At 44.4% G+C, this 22,619-nt stretch overlaps 1 protein-coding gene across 3 annotated transcripts in view; it reads right to left on the reverse strand.

Annotated features, from left to right (window-relative positions):
• Positions 1-21,067, reverse strand: part of TRIM67 (tripartite motif containing 67) — a 33,757-nt gene extending 12,690 nt beyond the window's left edge. The window contains exons 1-6 of one of the 3 annotated variants that reach the window (XM_059843357.1): positions 20,940-21,067; positions 20,150-20,825; positions 14,842-14,937; positions 10,935-11,057; positions 9,581-9,691; positions 7,256-7,415 (exon numbers count right to left, since the gene is read on the reverse strand). In XM_059843357.1, the coding sequence (XP_059699340.1) occupies positions 7,256-7,415; positions 9,581-9,691; positions 10,935-11,057; positions 14,842-14,937; positions 20,150-20,825; positions 20,940-21,067 (1,294 nt within the window). Of the gene's footprint in view, positions 1-7,255; positions 7,416-9,580; positions 9,692-10,934; positions 11,058-14,841; positions 14,938-20,149 lie in introns of all 3 variants that reach the window. The other 2 variants (XM_059843356.1, XM_059843355.1) reach the window with 2 other exon arrangements.
• Positions 21,068-22,619: the final 1,552 nt, after the last annotated feature.

Consider the following 22,619-nt stretch of genomic DNA (forward strand, 5'->3'; position numbering starts at 1 on the left):
GATTGTCGTGTCTCATAAGAACTAGAGTCTAGGGAATCCACTTCCTTCCCAGGAGTCACTGTCTGGAAGAATTCTTTTTCACACCAGAGCACCCACTGTCCCCAAAAAGGAAGGGCAGGGGGTGTCTCAGGCCACAGAGTGGCAGGGCAGAGGCAATGCTGCCAGGGAACAGAGTGCATTAACAAAGAACTGGGTTGTTAGCAAGCAGAGCAGCCTGAACTCCACCAAGAGCAGGAAAACAATTCTTCACTGCACTTGTAAGAGTTTTAAAAATCTAATTTACTACCCCTCCCTCTCCCCCTAGTTTTTCATCAAAAACACCTTGGATGTGTTACCTTTATGGCAACCATACTTAAAATAAACTGTTGAAGCAAATTGTTCTGTTTGCAAATTTTATCTAAATCCCATGGTTCAGGTAGCAAAATGAACTTCTGCATCACAGGAGACTCCTCATGGAAATTACAAATGCAAATTTTTCTACCAACATGCCTTTTCAGTGACTTGCTCAGAAGAAACACCAAGAGACTGTTTACCAGACCAGCATCTTAAACATAAAAAGAAACAGAGTAAAATATTCAGCTGTGTCTGTGTGGGAAAGAGACCTCTATCCAGCCTCTCCTAAACAAAACTAAACTCTCACTGTTCACTCTTTGCTGGTAATTATAAAGTGAAAATTTAGTCTTCTGGATAGAGCTGGCATCCATCTTATGCACTGTGGAAAACATACAGGTTAAGTTAGGATGCAGGTGATGCACAAAGCCTGCCTGGTCTTCTGCCCAAGGCTAATTTTTACCATTCAATACCTCAATATCATTTCTGCTGAGCTCAATCATGTCTTAGAAGAAACTAAGTGCTCTGAGAATTCATTGGCTTAATAATATTGGTTTGCTCTTCTTTTATCTACTCTGCTTTGACCCTCTAGTTTATTTTCCTCCTTCTGTCTGCGTGAGAGCTAAGCCCTTGAGCTGTTCCTTTCGTCCTATTTTATGTTTCTGGATAAAAGAGGACTGTTCATCTTCTGTGTACCAAGCAGACTGTGGGAAAATGGATGCTACTGTGTGACAGGGCCGAGGCTTCACCCCCACTTTGGAAGTGACTCGAAAGTCAACATCACACTTGTGATAAACAGCACAGAAGCTACCACGGCTTTCCGCTGGCATTATCCATCACCACAGTGAACGCAGATGGTTGGTAGCCCAGAAGAATGAAACAAAAGAGCTTTATAAATTAGCTCTTGAAGGTTTTTCTGTGAAAAGGAAGCCTTGTTCCTATTCCTTGATATTTAAGGATGATTCAGAGAGTGTCATAAATAAAAATCTGCTTGTTTCCTCACATGGAAAGTTCAGAGTTTTCTCTAGGGGATACTGTGTCTGGAGAAGTCACAGAAATGTGACAAGAGTCAAAAACCTGAAAATAAGGAACTCAGAGGTAATGGGATTTCTTAACTGAACCATTTTAAGTTTAGAGTTTTGTCTGTGTTTGTTAACCTGTGTATTCCTGGTGACTGATGAGCCTGGGAGAAGACAGGTTTCTATCAGCCATCCACACTCCTGCCACTTTTGCTAGCTGGTTTGCCCTCTCAGGAGGCATTTTCTGGTCCTCCCCATTTCTGAGACTCCTCTTGGCAAGCCTGGATGAAAACCCAATTCCTGAAGTTTCTAAGATGCAAAACAGACAACGTCCCTTCACCTCTGAATAAACCACTAACCTTTTCAACCTTTGAAAAAAACCTCATTACTCCTAGGAACACTGATAGGAGCCTTTCAGGAACTGTTCATGTAATGCACAAAGCTGAAAAAAGGAGCAGAATTTCTGGGGGAGGGTATGTGTTTTACAATTCCCCTTTAACTATGCAAACAGGAATGCTGTCTACATCCTCTACTTCCAGTAGGGTGCTGTTGTTTCCACTTCCCAGGGGAAGGGTGAATTTTGGCCCAATGTGTGAGAGTCTCACATATTATGGGGAAGTGCCTTGGCTTCTTTAATGTGTTGCTGGATATTCAAGGCTTTGTGGGTAATCCATATCAGCCTCCTGCTCTCTTTGATCCAGCCTGTGGCCTGAGCTGCACGACTCTCCTGAAGGAGAGGCAAGAAGCTCCTGCCAAGCAGCTGTGCAGCTTTGCTGCATGATGCTCTCTGTGCCTGACCTCCTGCTTCCTCCACTGGGTGTGGATGGGCAGAGATTTGCCTCGATCTCAAATTCCCTGTGGGAGGAGAAAAGATGAACACCTGTAAAAATCATAGGACAGTGCCAAGTGAGTGGAATAATCGGGATACTGGTGTATGCTTCACAGCAACAAGCAATGGAATAGGACTAAGGAAAGAAAAAATATAGGCTAAGTGCCAGGGAAAAAAAAAAGACTTAGATGTTAAATTGCAGTTCTGTCCCACTTCTTGACCAATTTAAAGTTCTCAAGAGATTTTTTGGAAGGAAAATATTAAAAATATAAAGGGAGAAATGATACTGCATTGGCACAGTGGGACTTATTAATGAGTCTGAATGATGTCCTGCTGTTCTAAAAGTGCTTCATACAGGTCACTCTTTGATAAGAAATGTGACACTGACTGATGTCTCTTGTCAACAGAGCAGTTCTTAAAACACATTGCTCAATGCATCTCATGGCTGATCAGGGTAGTCCCCTCACAGGGTGCAGTAGGGATGCTCTAAGATGTTGTCATTTGTCCTCTTGACAAACAAGCGGTGCAATGATGCCATCCACGTTCCCAGACTAGTTTTTAAAGGACTAAATGCACCAAAAGAATGGGAATCCCCAGAAACAGGAAAATTTTTACTTCCTCCAAAACTGCAGTACAGCTCTGGAATAGCTTGACTCACTGCTGTAGCAAGTCCCTTACAAACAGTGTTAGGAGAGAAGGAGAGACCACAAGGAGCTGAGTCCATGACATAGAGCAGAAAGAACCAGAGGTAAAGCTTAAGATGAAACAGTTGTCCTTTAATTATCAGGGCAGTACAGCTCATACCTGGAGAAGCAGAGAAGATTTGTGGCAGACATGGCTGGGGAATCCTCATGATTTGCAGAAGAGGGAAGGAGTCAGGATAAGGAGAAGGGGTATATGAATGAATGTTCAGAGGGGGTACAGAAAAGTGGAGTAGCTGCATATTTTCCTATTTTGTATCTAGTCCTGTTTTTCAACCAATGAAGACTGCATGCCAGTTACAGCTGTGTGAACAAAACAGACCCAGAAAGAGCATCTGCCTGTGCCAATAGCTCTAACTGAGAATATGTGAAGTACACATTAAGCCAGGCATCAGAGGACAGGAATTTTGTGACAAGGCACTCTGTAAAAGCAACTGAGAGAAGAAAACATGGACAGAGAAAATTCTCTGGGAAAGCTCAAAATGCCAGCTGTGTGAGTGTCTCTGAGGTCAGCTGGCCCAGGGAGTGTGGGACTCAGTGAGACCCTTTGATCAACATGACTGCCTAAGCATTACTTCTGCACCTATCACATCTCTTGTTCTCAGATTGCTTCTTCTTTCTGCAGAAAAGAAAAAGTATCCTATGATCTTTATTTCTTAGAGGAGCTTTAGATCTGTGCTTATAGAGAATGCATCAGTAATGTAAATGAACATGTCATCAAAGCAAATGCAATGTGATTTGTTCTCATTTTCATTCTTTGTCTAACACAGTGAATCAATGTTTACTTACAAGCATGCTTTCACTCTAAATGACCCATGCAAGCTCAATGAGGTTGAATGAGGCCAGAGTTTGAAAAAAAAATAGAAATTCAGTCATATACTAGGCACTGATAACAATAATGCAGATATTACATTGCAAAGCTTTCAGAAAAAAAACAACTTATAGTTGGAAAAGCCATGCTTGCCCTGTTCTCCTAGATCTCCCCAAAGCTTCCTTTACAGATCATTGACAACTTTAAAGCATCTGCCCTTGTCAGATCAACCAGTAAAATGACTTAATAACACTCACCTCAACACCAACATTTGGCAAAGACTGATGACTTGCTGATGTGCTGGTATAGGTAGGATTGAAGAGAGAGGAGCAGATGAAAGAGGAGGACATTTTTTCTTTGTGAAAGTGGATGCTCAGAAATATAGAAGTCACAGAATCACAGAACAGGTCAGCTTGGAAGGGACCACAGTTGGTCATCTGGTCCAAACTCCTTGCTCGAGCAGGGACATCCTAGAGCACATGGCACAGGATTGTGTCCCTACAGTTCTTGAATATCTCCAGTGAGGGAGAAGATGCCACAACCTTCTGGGGAGTCTGTTCCAGTGCTCGTGGTGATAAATAGCAAAGCATCACCATGCAACTGCAGCTTCTCCTTACAGTCAGCAAAGGGATGTTCCCAATCAGCAAAGGGATGTTTGGGTGCTTGCTTCTGAAATGCTGAGTTGATTACGCTATGATGGCTGTATTTCTAGATGCAAGACCATTCTGCATGAGAAAATGCAAATAGTGCATCTGAAGAAGGCCAAATCATGCCTAGAAAATTTGGTGGCCTTCTACGACAGCATAACAGCAGTGGCAGATGAGGGAAGATGATCTGGTGTCGCCTACCTGGACTTGTGCAAAGCATCACCCATATAACATCCCTGTCTCTAAGATGGAGAGACAAGAATTTCAATGGATGGACCTCTCAGCTGATAAGGAATTGGCTGGATGGCTGCACTGAGAGAGTTCTGGTCAATGGCTCCATCTACCATGTCCATCTCCAGGGCCCCCAGCATGGGAAGGACATGGAACTGTTGGAGTAGGTCCAGAAGGTGATCAGAGGGCAGGAGCACATTTCTAATGAAGACAGGCTGAGAGAGCTGGGGCTGCTCAGCCTGAGGAAGACTCCAGGGAGACCATATGGTGGCCTTCCAGCAGCTAAAGGGGGCTGACTGGAGAGCTGGAGAGGGAGTTTTTACAGGAGCATGTAGTAATGGGACAAGGGAGGATGGCTTCAAGCTGAAAGAGGGAGGGTTTAGATTAGATATTAGGAGGAAAGTCTTCACTGTGGGGGTTGTGAGGCACTGGAAGAGGGTGTTCAGGGAAGCTGTGGATGCCCCTTTCCTGGAAGTGCTCAGGGCCAGGCAGGATGGGTCTCTGAGCAACCTGATCTAGTGAAAAGTGACCCTTCCCATGACAAGGGGTTGGGACTAGATGATTCTTAAGGTTCCCTTCCAATCCAGATCATTTTATGATTCTAAAATAGTGCAGAGTTGGTTGAAGTCACAGAAGCATAATTTCAGAAAAAAAAGGCCAAAATGTCAGACTGAGAAGTTCAGATGGAAATAGACTTGCCGTTGTAAATGAAGAAAGATAAATACACATCTATTTACTAAACAATCTCCAATTCCTATGAATGCTAGCTTGGCACTGGTCAGTGGCTTGTTCTGCTTGGGCACACACAGGTGTGGAGTAATGCCATCCATCCCTTATGCACCTTAAGGAATGCTGGCCAGGTTAACACCCTTTCCACTATTCTTTGCATGGTGTGTGCATGGTCACACTGGTTGTGCTGACCAACCTGATGGGACACGCAACAGATAATTCCTGGTCAAGACCAAGACAGCTCAAGAAAAAGCCCCTCCTCAAGGCTAACCTCTGGGGAGCAAAGCCCAAGGGTGTGTGGAAGCTCTGCACAGTTTTGGGCTGCAAAAGTCCTGTCTTCTTCTCTGCCTCCCAGATTGTGTCTAACTCAGTACCAGAGCTTCCCTGCCATCTTATGATAAATGAGAGTGTAGCAGATAACACTTTAATTCAAAAAGCACAACTGAATCTGGCTCAATTAAAGTTTTGTAAGTCTTCAAGCTTAAAGCCAGGTGAATGTCCACAAGCCAAATACCAAAGCTGCTCTCACCTCAGGTGACCTGTGGTTAATTAGCAATCTAGGTGACTAGTTTAACTAAATCTTTCCTATGTTTGTAAAGGAAAGTGGTGGGAGATTAGTATTAAATATATTTCACAATAAATATGGCTAATATTAAATATAAACTCATTTTAAAAAGGTAAGTGCAGACAGCATTCAGAGGAGTTCTATCAGTGATATTCCTGCTCTCTTGACTCCACTTGCCTGTCTGACAACATTTCAAAGGAGCAGTTCATAGATGTTTATTGAATAACTTTAACACAGCCTGCGTATGCCAAGATGCAAAGCATTCTTGGTGAGCAGACTCTGGCCTTTAACTGTTTGTAGATTGTTTCTCCACGTATCTGCCAAATTATTCACCCTAATTACTTCATCTTGGGTGTCTTAGATGCAGAATTAGGCCCAGAGAGAACACATAAGCGGAACTAAGTTCTTTATGCCTGCTCAAAACAAAAACAAAAGTACATCTGACATCACTACACGATATCCTTAACTCATTCACTGACTTCTGGCAGCCTCTATCCTGTCACCCACATGTATAATTAAGGCTTGAATCACCACTGAGAGAAGCTAATGACACCATTCCCAGGGACCACAATGGCTTTCAAACCCAACTGTTCTATGGATCTGTCTAATTCTGATGCAGTTCTCAGCCTGCTTCATATAAACTAACCCCATTACAAGCTCATTATGTTAATTTTCTTTTTTTTTTTAATGTCAGTGACATGTCCTGTTCATCAGCTTCTTCTTTTAGATACATTTTTTAACCTCAGTTCCCTCTAGCTTGTTCATCAGAATTATCCAGATACTTGGAACCATGGAATGGTACAGCGATGGAGCTACTTTCCCCTTGTGTGGTACAGCCATGGAGGTACTTTCCCCTTGTGAATCTCTTCCTTGTGATTTTTTCGTATTAAGAGGGGCAATTTTTGGAGCACAGTCCAGATGCAAGTCAAAGGTCAAAGGCTGGGGAAGGTTTTCCCTATTCAACTCTGTGTGTATGTGTGTAAAATTTATTTTCTACGTCAGCTGTTCCTGACAAGATAGGGGTAAACTGGTATCTTGAATTAACCATGTCAAACTTAGGAATGCTACAAAATGGCATGAAGTTTCATGCAGCTCATGTCTTATAAATCTTCAAAGCCCTACTCTGAAGAAGTTATCTTTACAATCTTTAAGTGCATCTGGTATTTCTATCTGAGCTGAACAAGCTCAGATAGAAATACCAGATGCACTTAAAGATGATACATGTGAGGGGAGCACACCTTTCCAGGAAACACCCAGTAACCTGAATTTGCCTGAACACCTTTTAAAACTATCCAGCAAATTCAAGTCATTCCTCCTTTGGGGTCCTCACACCTCCCAGCACTGTTTCAACACATGCATGAAAAACAGGAAAAGGAAAACCATAAGAGCTCACCCCTACATTTCATCTGAATAAAATCCAGCTGGTGAATTGACTGCAGTAAAGGTTCACTATCCAGAGTCAAGTCAAACTCAGCAGATACTTTTGGCTCCAAGGCTCCTTTGACCCACTGTTCCTGAGATACCTGAACACGCTTGATTAAAGCATCTGAAATCTGAAAGAGAGTATCAGGTTTATAATGAAATGGCAGATGCACACATTAAAAATGACAGAATGCCTGTCAGATACAGCACAAAGGAAACAGGATTAAGACAGCAAAACAGATGAGATGGGATCTGGTCGTTTTGGGGTGAGGTCCATTTATGTGGCATCCTTTCATCTTGTCTTTTCAAAATAAATCACACATTAGGCTAGGAAAGTAAAAACTGCATGTATAAAGCCTGTTAAGATTATGTTGTGTGTCATGCCTTTGAATGCCACATATAATCCTGTACTCTGTTCTCTGATCTGCATGGTCTACTTTTGCTCTCCTGTTTAAAAAGAAGTTGCACAAAGAGAGGCTTAAATGTTTGAGTCTCTCCATTCAGCAGAGATGATTCAGTGGATGAAAGCTAAAGGATTAAAAAAGCAAATGGTAAGGAAGGTGTATATTACTCACAGTGAGGGTGATAAATTGTCAGATAGATTTTCACATATATGATGGATTTCCTACCATTACATCAAAACTGAACTTAATTTTTAAAGCTTTGCTCTGGCTCAGCCCACAGACAATCAGACCAAAAGTCAAACTAAAATGATCACAACAGACACTTCAGGAAGTTAAATCCTGGCTCTGTGGAAATCAATGAGCTCCACTGTCCTTGAGTTCAGTGAAGCTGCCATTTGGATATCTGGAGTGCCTGACAGTGAACTTCCTGTAAGTCACAGGGAGTAGAATTTTTTTCTGGGTATAACAGAGAGAGTTTTCCTTTGTTGCAGGAATTTGGATAGTTTTCCTCATTACTTTTACTGAGGACACTCCTGTCTGAGCCCTTGCATCAACAGCCCCTTATCAGTCTGTGCAGTAGGTGGAGGAGCATCCCACAGCCTCCTGCAACCTCAGAGTCACTTACTGGGATGCTGGATCCCTTGGCCACATCTCAGTAATCTGGCTGCAGGAGTAGCTGCTCAAAGTAATGTAGTGCCTGAGTGTTTGCTGGCTGTCTTGAAAGCATCATTAGATAAACCAAGAAAAAGTAAAACCAAAAATGGTTTGTGTTTTTTTTTTTTTTTTAATAAAGGGGGCTGCAAAAACTGAAGCCCCAGAAGTCACAGGGAAAGTAAGCTGAAAAGAAAGTAAAGCATATATCTAGACAGCATGTAGGTAAGACCCAAAGGTTTTGTTTGTCCTGTAGTGTCCAGCCAACAGCCTGTTAAAATCTGTGTAACCTTGAGATTAATCTACACCACACATTCCCCTCTCTTGCTTGAGATCAGACATGACAGTGACAATCAGTCTGGAGTGTTAATAGGTTTAGGTTGGCTAATTCTCATCCTGTTTTTTAGGGATGCTCTGACAAACCCCTGACACTCATGCATTCATGTGTGCAGGTCATTTTGTTTGATGTACCTTTCTTTTTAGGAAGTACATAAGGCAACAAAACCACTAGGGCAAAATAAAGTTATTAATAAACATATGAGAATAAATTAAGCAAAATAATTTATGGGGAAAAACCACTGTTATGTTTTGTCTCATCAATATGCATTTTCACTGTTTGCACCTAAGAAACAACATCCTGCAAATTAAAGCAATTATTGGCTAGGCCATATTTTGCAAAGAAAAGGTACCTGGAGCTGCCACAGTTGTTGATGCAACAATCGCATCAAGGCAAAGCTACATGCAGCCCCTTCAGACTAGAGTTCCTTACAGGGGAGGTGCTGAAAGGACTCTTTTACACAGGAAAGCAAAGGGGAGAAGCACAGCGGGAAGAAGTACTACTCTCCTCTGTCACTGAGCCCTCCAAATTAATCAGAGAGCTCTGCAAGGCCCTATGTTGTGTTTCTCAGATGAGAATAAAATAATACTCTGCAAAAAGCTATCACTAACTGCATAGCATCTTTTTCTCAGCCCAGAAGGAAGGGCTGGCAAGAGGAGAGACATGAGGAGTTAGGGGAGTGGTGACCACTAAATCCCCACCTCAGTCAGGGTGCAGCTGTTAAAGCCATCTCTTTGCTGGGACACTCATGCAGTCACCAGGCTCTCTGAGTTTTCAAACAGTACTTACAGGAGTTAAGGTGAACCTGCCTTGGAGGTGGAAGGGGCTAATTAACAAAGCCACACATTTTTAGACTTAGCTTTAATGTATTTTTTTTTCCCCAGAACAACAGAAAGAAAAATACCTGTAAAAACCCAGAGGGATCATTTTCTTTGATAACTTCCAGGCAGTATTCCATTAGCCCTGTTGACTGGCGTAGCTTCAGTGTACAGTGATTTATCTGGTCCCAAACAACCTGGAAAACAAACATCAGTACAGTTCTATGATTGCCTCAGCTTGCAGTGAATCGTATAAAATTATTTCAGAAGAGACAAGGAATGGGAGAGTGTGTTAAATCTGTGCCTAATTTAGCTGCCATATGGCCACTGCCGTATCTCCATCAGCTTCACTCACTTGCTCTGTATTGTAAATAGCGATAATTAGCTTGACAAAATGTTGTGCACAGGGAATCTCAATTTTCAGAGCAGATTAATTTCTCAAAGGTTAGGCTTGCTTGGGGCAGAGAGGGCACAGAACATGTCTCTGCATTTGCAGTGTTCACATTTCCAGTCACACTTTCACTAACATCTGAGCTTTTAAAAAGTCCCTCACTTTAGAGGCAAACTGCTGGAGTGGTTTCTCGCAGATCATACCCTAAACATTCTCTTCACAATTTATCATTGAACCCGCTCTGCTTAAGAACACATTGCTGGAATTAAGAAATAAAATAGCTGCATTCCATTTTTCCAGATTTTGGCCTTGATTCTGCTGCCACGTGGCTGTGGACTAGGTCTAGTAGCACTGTGTTCTGTAGGACAACTTGTGACAGCTATAAACTGCAGGGTTTGCTGTGCTGTCAGCAGTATGTCCTAAGTGCTGGTTCTTGTTAAGCAAGCTGAATGCTGATCTAAGGTGGATTTTGTTAACTGATATGTTAGACAATCCATATCATTTTTTCCTTCTGTCTTAGATACTTTTAATGTGAATGGCACCACAGTACCTCAAAATCACATAAAGATCAGCATTTTAAGAAATGTGTCCATTTAAATATTTCTTGACTGCCACTTCATACAACTAGTTTAGATTTCTTCTTGCCATCTCCTTTTACTGCATTTCTTTAATATATTTCAGTAGCTCATGTATTTCTGGAGGTGGCTTACCTGAATTTAAAGATTCTAAGAGATATCAAAATCACAACTCTTTACTTGGGCAGAAGGTGCCAAAATCCAAACCACACACAGGTTTCACTGCTAAGCACCTCTCAAAAGATAGCCCCAAACCATAAGATAAATAAAGATTGATGGCTCGATTCAACAAACTGCTGAAGTATATCCATCATTTAATGTGCGTAGGCACAGTTCCATTAAACCGCTGAACTGGAACCTGCTCCAGGAACTTTATAATTTGGTTACTAGGAGATTTCATCGTCAAGGGGAACTTGATAAACCACACCAGGTATCTCCCAGCAGCTGTGCTGAGCTGGTGAGAGGAGCGCTCACCTTCAGCTTGTGCTCCCGTTCCTTGGTGACCTTTGTGAGCAGTTTTGCCTTTTGCCGCGTTAACGCGTCAACCAAGGCGTCGCACTGAGCCACAAGACAGGCTTCGTAATCCAACCCGTTCTCCTACAACAAGGACAGAGTCAGACCCACCAGAGAGAGCACAGTTTGCAGCTTAAGCTATTGCTCATACCTGCTTTACTGTTCAGAAAAGATTTCCTTTCAAGACCCTCAGCATTTTTGTTACATTTCTGATTTCATTACAGCTGTACCTGTAATAGCTGCATGCTGTAAAATGAAACAATAACATGCCGTGCCACAAATGGTCTTATTCAAAAACATGATTTACTGGCACTTTCCTGACGACAGATGTAGTACAACATAATGTAAATGCTAAATGTAACATACACAGTGCATACATACATAAGAGGATTCTGCTCCAATCTGTTTTAATTATCCCACTGTAGCAACTTTGAAATCACTGGCTCTGTACCACAGCAATTAGAACAGAATTATGGACCAGAATCTGGTCTACTGGCTTATTACAAGCAAATTAATGAGGTACAAAGCCCTAAGGTTTGTGTATTGCTTCGAATACTTTTTATAAAATAGCAAGCACTTGGCAGTGGAGATATGTACTTGATTAGCTTTTAAAAAAAGAGGCAACTTTCTATTCACATTATGGTAAAATTCTTTGCTAGGCAGAAACCAGCATGAGGTATACAACACTGAGCCTTTAGTAGGCTCTGGAAACAATTTAGCATTACATAAATTCCTGGAACTGCTTCTGTAGTATCCATTCAAAGGAAGACTCTCCCTCACCTCCTCTGCTCATGAGACTAGAAGGAGAAAACTTTCAAGCTCCTCTTCCAAGGAGATGTTTAGGTGTGCTATCAGCTTTCCTTCCAAATACCCCAATTAAAAAAGAAAAAAACATCATTAAATATTAGAAGACTTTAAGCATGTACTGGAGGAGAAGCGCCTCCTTGCAAAGACACTGTACTCCCCTAACTCATTATTATCTCTTAGCTCTTGAGCTTTTCTCTTATTTTCTACTCATTTGCTTCGTCTTCTTTCTTTTGAGTTCAAATTTTCAGCACTGTACTTGCTTCCCTCACTGTGACCCGCGCATCCCATTCTCCAGCTGATGGATGCAGGGTCAGTGCTCCCTGAGAAGCCCCCAGCGCAGTCCTAGACCTGCCGGGGAGATGTGGGCGGGGATTTATCCGGAGCTGGGGAGACACCAGACGGCTCAGTTCCTGCTCACAGGTTCGTCTTGGACTCTTCCTGTCTGCATCTCGCCCTCCTCGGCTGGTGTCACACCCAGCTCCCCCTTAAGCCCGTTTCCATCCCGCTACTCCTGAAGTGCTGCTTTGTGCACAGAGCCCGAACCAGTCGGTGGCTGCAGTGCATCGTTTCTCTCCTCATTTTCTGCTCACACATCAAACAGCACGTTTGGCGATATGCCTCCTTCAAGTGAGAAAGTATGAAATTGTTACAGTAGATGGGAAAACGGGAAAATCAGATCATGGCAGAAACAAGGAGAAGCAAGGAAGCAACAGGAGCAATGAGGAACAGGCAGTATCTGAAAAGACCAAGAGATATAAAAGTGACCTCAGAGAAGAGAAAGGCAGGAAAAAAGAGGGGAAAACAACAGATCTGCAAAGCAAGGAAAAGAAAAATAGGTTACGAATTTGCAAACTGTCCCAGGTAAAATGAAAGCACAATTCCTGGTAGCTCTGGCAAACTCAGAGAGGAGATAAAGAATGTGGGTGGCTGCCTGGTCTGCAGCACATTGAGACAGGAAAATAAAATCTACATATTGCTTGGTCCTTTGTGTAAAAGTATTACTAAAATACATTTTTGCTGAGGGGTAAATATCCATACGGGAGTGTGGCAGCTGTCATAAGATTGCTACTGTAAATAACCTGCTCTGAGAGTTGTGTGTCTGGCTACAAACCTATGCACAAAGGCTACATCTGTTCCCCCACAAAGTAACAGTACAAGAACTGGTTTCTGTCCAAAAGTCAAAAGGCACAGACTGGCTCATGACACATCTAAACCCTTTCCCCTCGAAGAGTGTGGCTGTACCAAACCTGACCACCAGGAACATTCCCTGGTATGTGCTCTCATCAAAGGCATCTCGAACATTGCATGAGAGCAGTGCCATTTGTCATGGGAGAAAAACATTCCAGGGAGCTCCTTAAGGGTTAAAGTGTGTGGGTGATTGTCTTGGAGCCATGCCCCAGTCTTGTTTTACTTAAAAATACAATATGCAGCTGATTAGTCCTGCTGTTTTGGTTTGCTGAAATTTGATATTTCACTCAGGCTCAGGACGAAGATTGCCTCAACATGTGAGGGTCAGATTCAGATTTGTGCCCAGACTTGGCTAAATGTTAGAGGGTACTGCTGGATATAATTTCCTCTTCTGAGCTCTCATCTAGCATTTTAAGCAACAAGCAGCATCAAATAAATGGCTTGGTCTTTTGATCCAACTGTAGCAGCTCCCTTATGCAGAGCAATTTGGCAGTGATTTTATTGAAACACATTAAAGGATTTTACAGCATAGTCATAAATAGTCATAATAGGCCACTTCTAGGTTTCAGGAGGGAAAAATACATTTGTAATGGAGCTAGATGACTCAAGAAAGATTGGTGATAGACTACTGTTTTGGATGGGTTATCCCATTCTAAAATAGCTGTTCATCCCTACAGGAAGAAATGCTCTCTAGAGGTTCCCGTCGTGTCTCCTTGGACAGTGAAAGAAGTCTAAATGAATAGACTACATAACTATGTGAGCTACAAAACTCTTAAATGGGTAAGTCAGCTGAGAGAAACCTCACCCTATAGCCAAAATACAGCGCATTACAAGTGCCAGTCTGTGGCTTTGCACTGGTTTCTTTCAGTCAAATGTCCTTTAATTTTACCAGTTTCTCATTCTGGTGTGCTCCCTTCCCCACGTGGCTGTGGGAGACTGTGAGGGTGCCTTGTTAGGCTGCCCTGAGGCAACCCAAGAGCTTGGGCATCTCTTGTGGTGCAAATTCATCCTCTGGGGTTTTAAGGGGAATGTTTTAATGAATAAATAATAAACTTTTGGAATTTCTGCTGGGTTTTCCCTTACTAACAAGCGCAGGACACAAGTCCCCCCCTGGACACTGCGCAGCCCAAACTGGAGTGGCACTTTTCCAGGTACACTCCACAGGGTGAGAAGGACCTTGAGGATCATCTGACTTCCAGCACTGATGAGTCTAAATTTGATTGAAATTAAGGCTCTTTTCATTTTGGGTTTGTGCCCTCAATTACTGCACTCACTATGAGCTCTTTTTCTGACTGTTAAATCTGGACAATTACAGGCATGAAAATAACTTACGCTCCAATAAACGACACATTGATTTAGCAGCAGTTCCTTTTTTTTTTTTTTTTTTTTTTGTTAGTAGAATATTCCTGTATTTTTGAGTATGTATAGGACATTCTTACAAGGACTCTAATAGGCAGGTTGATTGGATTTTTTGCAGAAATTAATGCATTTTTAGGAGATGTAAGATGAAAAGCTATCAGTAAATTTTGAATGTGTTAAAAGGAGAATTTATCCTAAATGATGAATTCAAGCAATTGCAGTCAGGGAGGAGCCTAGAAGCATGACTAATGGATTCAATCAAACACTAATCAACAGAGCTCAGATGTCCAGTATTGAGTATCAGCTTTTTGCAACAAACAGCAAACAATCTAGAAGCTAAGAGGGGCTTGCAGGCCTTATTTGATGAACAATTTTACCTAGCAAATCCATTCAAGAAAGGTCAGATGATTCCAGGAAAGATGAGAATAGCATAGGAAACAAAGTCATCAAATAAATTATTCACTCAGTTCTATTGATTACTGTATTATCAAAACAGATTATATTCTACAGTTACCTGGATCTGCTGCAATAAATTTTTCAGCTGAACCAAAAATTCTTTAGCTTCCTTTGCTTTATCTGAAACACCATTTAAAGCCTGAGACAGCTGTGCCTGCAAGGGAGAAAAAAGGAGGAGAAAAAAGAAAAAGTTAGTGATAAAATGCAAAAGTTTTTCTTAGTAATCCTTGGATTTGATTATTAATAATGTGCAAAAAGGCTTACATGTATTCCTAATTCCACAAAGTGTTTCTGCTAGAAAAGAACAGCTAAGATTTAATCAGATTTAATGAGGGTGAAATATGCATGTGGGGGCAGTCAAGTATTGTGTCTGCACGTTCCACTTTATTGCAGCAACTTGGTAAGTCAAACACCTTTTTATAAAACAGCTACCCACGTGTATCAGAAGGTAGTAGTCTTACACTTACACAGTAGCATCTGTCATGCTGAAAAATCCCCAAGTGCTTTCCAAAATGACACTTCTTTTTCATCCAAGTCTGAAATCTTTATAAATGTGGTAGATCCTACCAAACCTGAGATACACTAGGACTTTAAAGACAAATCTGCCTTCTCAGACTTCATAGTAATGTCCCTGTGGGGCTCCAGTTTCCCATGCTCCAACTCAACAAATGGGTGAATGTTTCTGCAAAAGCTGGAAAAAACCCTTCCTCTAATTTTGACTGGTAAGGCACATAGAATATGTCCTTTTTAAGTCCACACTCTAGGTCTGACCTTCCCTTTCCTCAGCCAACACCTGAGATCTCTAAGCTGAGCCAGAGGCTTGTCAATGAACTTCCAGGACAGGCAGGAAAAAGTGGTTTTGCCCCTGGCAGACCCAGTGATGCATTTTGGGGTCCCAGTGCCTGAGCTGGAGGACCATTACTGTGAGAGTGATTAACTCCCAGTCAAACCCAAATTTGTGCAGGATTTTCTACTCCAGATGGATCCCTGTAAGTCCAGGAGTCCCAAAAGGATTCACTAAGTGTACTCAAAGAACTGGCTGATGCCATTGTGAGGTTCTGCACCTGGGATGGAGCAACCCTGGATCTATGTAAGGCTGGGGAACAAGAGGCTGGAAAGTGGCCCCTTGAAAGCACATTAGTGCTAAAATATAAATGAGAATATGCATTACAAAATTCATTCATAACAAATGTAAATGGAAGACACATTACTGTGCCCATTTCTCAATACTTGAATCTCTGCTACTTTCTTACACAAACCCTTGTAAATGCACAAAAAACTGAAATGATGATGTTTGATATTAACACCATGGGAGGCCACAGAAGCAAACTCCAGGTCCATGAAAAAAATCTGTTTTCTGCAAGATCAGACAATCAGGACTTGAGGTCAGCTCTACACAGGCTGATCACATTTGCCAAAGTTTTAAGTTTGTGATCACACCTTCTGTTCCACTCACAGGGCACATCTGAGCCTTTGATTTGTCAAGATGACACAGAACAAGGTTAAAGCAGTACATGACAAAGCAGCTGGGGTTTAAGCAAGAAAGAAATAGGCGGCAGAAGCATTCTATTCTCTGTCATTGACTGTCCTGACCAAATTGTCCCAGGGAGGAAAGGGCTCCTTTCTTTCAAATCAAAACCAATGGCTGGTCCCAACAAAAGTAAAACTTCCACTTTCCCAACATCTGCCCCAGCTCTCAAATCATCTCAAAGTTCATTTCTCCAGATCAGAAGAGACAAAGGCAGCATGTGGGCATCACAGCAGCTGTGGAAAACCACCACAGATGAAGTGTAAGCAGCATTTATACCAATGGCAATCAGCACAGTCACTCCTGGCACACTCCCATCACAGAGAGCTGCAACAGAAACTCAGCCATGTCACTGTCTAAAGGGCTCATAAGCAAATTGATCTGTTCATTAAAACCTGTGGTTGCATTAACTCCACTGCAGCATGAAGCCGAGTAGAAGGCCAGATTTCCATTTGTGAAACCCACTTAGAGATAATAGCCTTGTTTTTCCAAGCATTTGTAAAAGATACCTTGCAAATCAGAGGAATTTAGTCATGCACTTCTCATTAAAATCAAGCGGAGCTACATGACTAAGCCCCCAGTAAACCAACCAAGCCATAAAAAATGCCCTGTATACCCAGAGCAATCTTTCATTCCACAGAAATATTTATTGTAAGCGAAACTGAGATGTAACAAACTCCAATGACTGGGACAATTAGTAACTCCTGACAAACAGTATTCCACCTGGCGTTATCCTCACTTTAATATCTGGTCTTGCAACCAATAATCTGAGGGCTGGAGATGGATACCAAGTTTCTATTTCCACCAATTACAGGAACACAGAGATCACACGGGTAAATAATTGAAGCCAGATGGGCAGGGAAGACCTCTGATTTCAGAAAATGAACCAGATAATGGCCATGCCCTTTTTCAACCAAACAGTTCATGCTCATTCCCCTTGCCTTCCCTCCATCTCTCTTTAGCAGCAGATTGACTATTGATTAGATAAGCTTGTCCTGGTGTTGAATTCTCATAGAGCCCACATGTTTTTGGGAACACAAGTCTTTAGGTCAGGAAATAAAAGCAGGCATGAGGACTCCTACACTTGTCTGCCGGCCCGCCCTTCACAGATGGATCCAGGTATGGATTTTTTCAGCATTTTGGTACCTATGTATAGTTAACCCTTTAGAATGGGCAGAGCTGAAGTGTGTCCCCCATCATTCCTCATATTCACAGGTCTGAGGCCCTACTTAAATGTGATTACAGTATCACTGTACTTGCTAAGAAGACATGAAGGGATTAAACTTCAACAGAAGACTAAGAGTTTTTCTTAATAACCTTGAACTGCTGGTCCAGAGGCACTTTTTAGGCAAGTGATATAATGAAGTCCAGCTAAACCGGGGGATTTTCACAGATTTGTGCCATTGGAGCCTAGTTGTCATTTTACACCAATTTCACTTTGTAGAAGTTACACCCAGCAGTGCAATGGGGAACCTGCACCTCTAACAGGGGCCAACCAGTCCAGTACAGCTTTGGAATCAGCAGCACAGCTGAGAGTAAGGGCACATTTCCCTGCATGGCCTGCAGCACTGCCTGCACAAGCTTTTACACTCTGTAATTTGCCACTAGGCCACTGTAATAAGGCCCAGACAAAGGAGGAGCCAAACAAAGGGCTAACAGAAGGAAGGCTCCTTGGTCTAAGAACAAACCTTTCAGCTGCCTCTACCAGCTATGCCCGGAGCATCTGGAGAGAGCACATAAGCCTTAAATTACCTTTGGCATGCCAGTCAATGTAAGTAATTTATGGTTTGGCCAGAGTAATGCAGGTAATAAACTTGTAGAAATTGCTGTATCAGAGAACTATTTCTAAGCAGAAGTATCTAATTCCAAAACAATTTATCTGAATGAATGTGAGATGATGATTTAGGCTGCCAGGTTATACAGTTCCATTATATTTATTTTGTGCCAAGCACATTTTTCTGAAAAATATAATATTCACAAGAGCATAATTTCAGAGTCCCCAAATTACTTAATTTTGAGGGTATCTTTTTATTAGAATTTTGACATTGATTGAATATGCAAATCAAGAGAACAATAATGTTCTGTGATACCTCAGTCACAGAAAAAAATGCAGAAAAAATACCAGCCAAAAGGGTTTTTTCAATATTTGACAGTAGGAAAGAGACAAAATGATTGATTCTGAGCTTTAATTACACTGGACTGTCATGTTCCGAAGGGCATCAAACAGTTAACTCAAGGCAGACCATAGTACATCACAAGCTGGTCTCTCACGCCCTTCAAAACATCAGCCACATTTGAACTGTGAACTCACACCCTGTTCATCAAAACAATTCTGCTCACAAGTGGATTCTGAGACTGGGACATGAACAGCAGCTGCAAATGTTTAATCTTCAAGAGAACTTCTCTGCACAAGCACTCATTGTGTTAGGGAGTAATGATGGCTGAGCTGCTGGCAGAACATTCAAACTGAAACACCTCCAGAAGTTTGTCTTTCTTCTTGGATGGATCGACAATGCAGATCACCCCAAGGGGCATCTTCTTTGGATCTTAAAATAGAAAGTAGTTTTTTGTCTTGCCAAATACCTCAGCCTATCTTGCGCTCAACCACTCCAGGGCCGAGGGGTGATGACACCAGTCTTGATTTTGACCTTTCCTGCAGTGTCTGAAAGGATCTCTCTGTGCTTTCCTTTCTGCTAACTGCAAGCAGAGAGTAAAAAGAAGGGAATCCTGCAGCCAGCAGAGCTGGTCAAGTGCTCCTTGCACAGCTGTGGGAGAAGTCCTTTAACCCCATGCAGCAGGAAGCTCCAAAGGATTGTCCTCAGCTCTCAGGTATTGAAGTCCCCTCTCTAAGATCATATGTATGAACTAATCCTTTTTTCCAGGGTCCACCTGGAAATTCTCAGCAAGAAAGAACTAACTTCATACATTTTTTCAACTTCTAAGGCCACGTCTTGCTCTTTATTCACATGGTTGCAAAGCCTTATATTTAGCAAGGAAAGCATGACCAAGCGACTCACCAGACTTCACTAAACCCATGTGTAGCCAAGCAAATGGCTCTGACCTCTCCACAAAGGAATCCAGGAAGGGGCAGGGAGCATCACTTGCAGGGAAGCAAGAATCAGACAGTGACAATATGGGAATCAGAAAAAGCTTTACTTATCCCTAGTCCCCATCTACAATTCCTTATTTATCTTTGTATCATGAAAATCCCTCCAGCCATTACTCCTGGCTTCTTTGGGAACTGAGTGGGAGGAGACCTCTTTAAGGCCCAGGAGAACACCCAGTCCATGATCATCTGTACCATGCTTTCTTGTCTAAAACACTTGGGTGGCTGTGGGCCACTCTCCCTCATTGACATATGTGTGGCAGCTTGCACAGAGTCCTGGATGAAAGGGAGGTGGTGAAAAGAAGGAACAACCACCCTATCTCCTCACAGGTAGCTGCTGCCACTGCGAGAGCATGGGAAGGCTGAGGACAGGATGGCCAAGGACCCTGTGGAAGGCAAACAAGTTGGTGAGATGGACTTGCTAATTCCAGGTATCTGCCTGAGACCTGGTGGAACTTCAGTGGTCAAGACGAGACCAACACGAGAGGGAGTCTGGATTTTCCAACCCTGAGCAGAAGCTGTGAGGTCAGCAGGAAGTCAGGAAGGGCCAAAAACCTAAGAGCACCATTCCGAAGAGAGAAAAGTCTGAAGGGATGATGGACGTGAAGGACCTCACTGCAATCCCACAAACTGCAACCCCTTTTTGGGGCATTGGGATGAACAAACCACAGTGCTGAGCATCACCCCAGCTCTGGGCATCACCCCAGCTCCCTGTCGGCCGTCGGGACTCACCTTGTGCTGCTTCCACATGGCTCCCAGAGCCTTCACGTCGTGCTTGTTGTGCTTGCCCTCCTCCAAGCACTGGTAGCAGACGGGGCTGCGGCAGCTCACGCAGTACATGCTGTAGTTCTCCAGGTCGTGCTCGGCGCACGTCGGCAGCTTGCGGCCGCCGCCCGCCCCCTTCCCGCCGCCGCCGTCCCCGCCGCCGCCGGGGGCGCCCGGGTGTGCGGGCGGCGGGACCAGGCGGTGCTTGGCGAAGGGCCCGCGGGCCGGGTGGCAGCGGAGCTGGCATGCGGCGCAGTACAGCACCTCGCACTGCTCGCACAGCACGGCGGCCGGCTCGGGCGGGCTGCGGTCGCACAGCTGGCACTTGGCGGCGGCGGCGGCGGCGGCGCGGCCCTGCTGGTAGCGCTGTACGATGGCCTCCAGCAGCCGGTTGCGCTGGAAGCCGCGGAGCCCGCGCTGGTCCAGGGACGCGCTCCGGTGGCACTGCGGGCAGGTGAGGGAGGAGCTGGCGGGGCCGGCGCCCCGCGGAGCCGCCGCCGCCCCCGGGGGCGCGGGCACCAGCGGCAGCACCCGAACGCCGTTGGGGGACTTCAGGCTGGGGGTGTAGGAGCCGTAGCCGCTGTCGGTCTCGCTGTGCAGGCTCAGCTTGTCCGCGTGGTCCCCGCCGCCGCCGCCCGCCGCGCTCTCCGAGTCCAGGCAGGCGGCGGAGCCCGCGGCCGCTCCCGGCCCCGCTCCCGGCGCGGCGGCGGCGGCGGGCGGCGCGGGGCCCCGAGAGTGGAGCAGGGGCGGCAGGTGCTGCTCGCTCTCCGGGGTCTGCACGGCGATGGTGCGGGCGCAGGGCAGGCAGACATTGTGCGAGCAGGGCAGGATGATGGGCTCCCGGAACAGCGAGCCGCACACCGGGCACTTCAGCTCCTCTTCCATGGCCGCGGCGCGGCTTTGTGCGCGGGCTCCTCAGGCGGGCGGCGCGGGGTCGCCGCCGGCTCCCCCCATCCCCCGCGGCGCCCCCTCCGCCGCCTCCCTCCGCTCAGGGCGCCGGGGCGAGGCCGGGAGGGCTCCGGCCGCCGCTGCCGCCCCGCGCGGTTCAGCACCCGCCGCGCAGAGACAGCTCCGCACGGCCGGGCCGGCGCCGGGGGAGCCGCCCCGCCGCCGCGGGCTGCCCGGAGCCCCAGAAAGGCTGCCCGGAGCCAGGGAAAGGCTGCCCGCCGGCCGCGGCGCGGGCACGGAGCGCGGTGGGACTGTTTTAACGTTGGTGGCATAGAGTAATAATATATGGGGAAGGGAGGCGGGGGGCGGAGGCAGGGCAGGAGTAGGAAGGGGCGGGAAGAGCCCTTTCCAGCAAATAAAGTGGTCGCTCTCTCTACGGCTGGGAAAGGCTAAAACATTTTTTAAAGGATCTGTACACAGCGATGTCTTCATATGTTTAAATAAATCCATTGTTTGGGCAGCAGATTGAACGCAGGCGGGTTTTCGTTATCTCTAGTAGCCCTCTCTCCCGTTCCCGAATTAGAGGAGGATGCTCACCAACAAACTAAGCTCGTGCCTCTCCTTAACACGGCTCTCACCATGCCGCAGCACAACCAAGATGCACAAAATGTCAGGCACTGACAGAGGGAGGGATGAGAAAGGGGTTAAAAGGGAAGCACGAACCCCAGCTACGAACGCTGTGGCTGGCAGGGGCGGCAGAGCGCAGCGAGCGGGGGACGTGCCACTTTTCCCCAGCTCCCAGCCCTGTGACCCCAACAGGAATCTGCTGCGAAGATAAATCAGAAATGACAGCTGAGAGTTTATGAACTGAAAATAACCATCCTTAGGAGAAAGAAACCAGCAGCGGGAAATCCCCCCTCTGTTTTGTTTACATATGCTTAGCGTGGATGTAGCAGTGGTTTATTTCATAGTGAAGAGATTATATGTAAGAGCGATTTCACTGATTTTTATTATTGTTATTCGTCAATCTTGTTTAACAGCCACTTATCAAGCTCAATTCTATAAGCAGATCCTAATTTTTAATTAATTAATTAATTAATTATTAAAATGCAAACGGATCTTTTCAGAACAGCTATTTAAAAAATGAAGAACTGAGTGGTATTGAATGAAAAGAATTTAAAATAAAAAAGAGAAGAAGAGATGAGGTATTAAAACATCATAACGTTTCTCAGTAAAGACAAGAGGTTTTATGACACTGGTTAGGAAAGGGTTTTCTAGTTTCAGGGTTTGCTTTTGCCAGATTGTTAAAACGGTTGATGCACAGAAAAGGAAGAATGGGGTCAGAGAGTAGGAATATATTAAAGCTTCACATTTTTTTCAGCCTTTCCTCTCTGGAATTCCTTTTTGTATCTCGCCCAGCCACTCTTATGACAAGCTGAGGGGGAAAAATCCCCAAGGGGTTTAAAGCTTTGTAGTTCCCCATTTCAGGGTGAAAAGCAGCAAGTTTGGCCTCTGGCACACAGCAGAAACAGCCGTGACCCACATAAAC

The sequence above is a fragment of the Haemorhous mexicanus genome, chromosome 3 (genome assembly GCF_027477595.1).
Source record: "Haemorhous mexicanus isolate bHaeMex1 chromosome 3, bHaeMex1.pri, whole genome shotgun sequence".
Taxonomy (NCBI): domain Eukaryota; kingdom Metazoa; phylum Chordata; class Aves; order Passeriformes; family Fringillidae; genus Haemorhous; species Haemorhous mexicanus.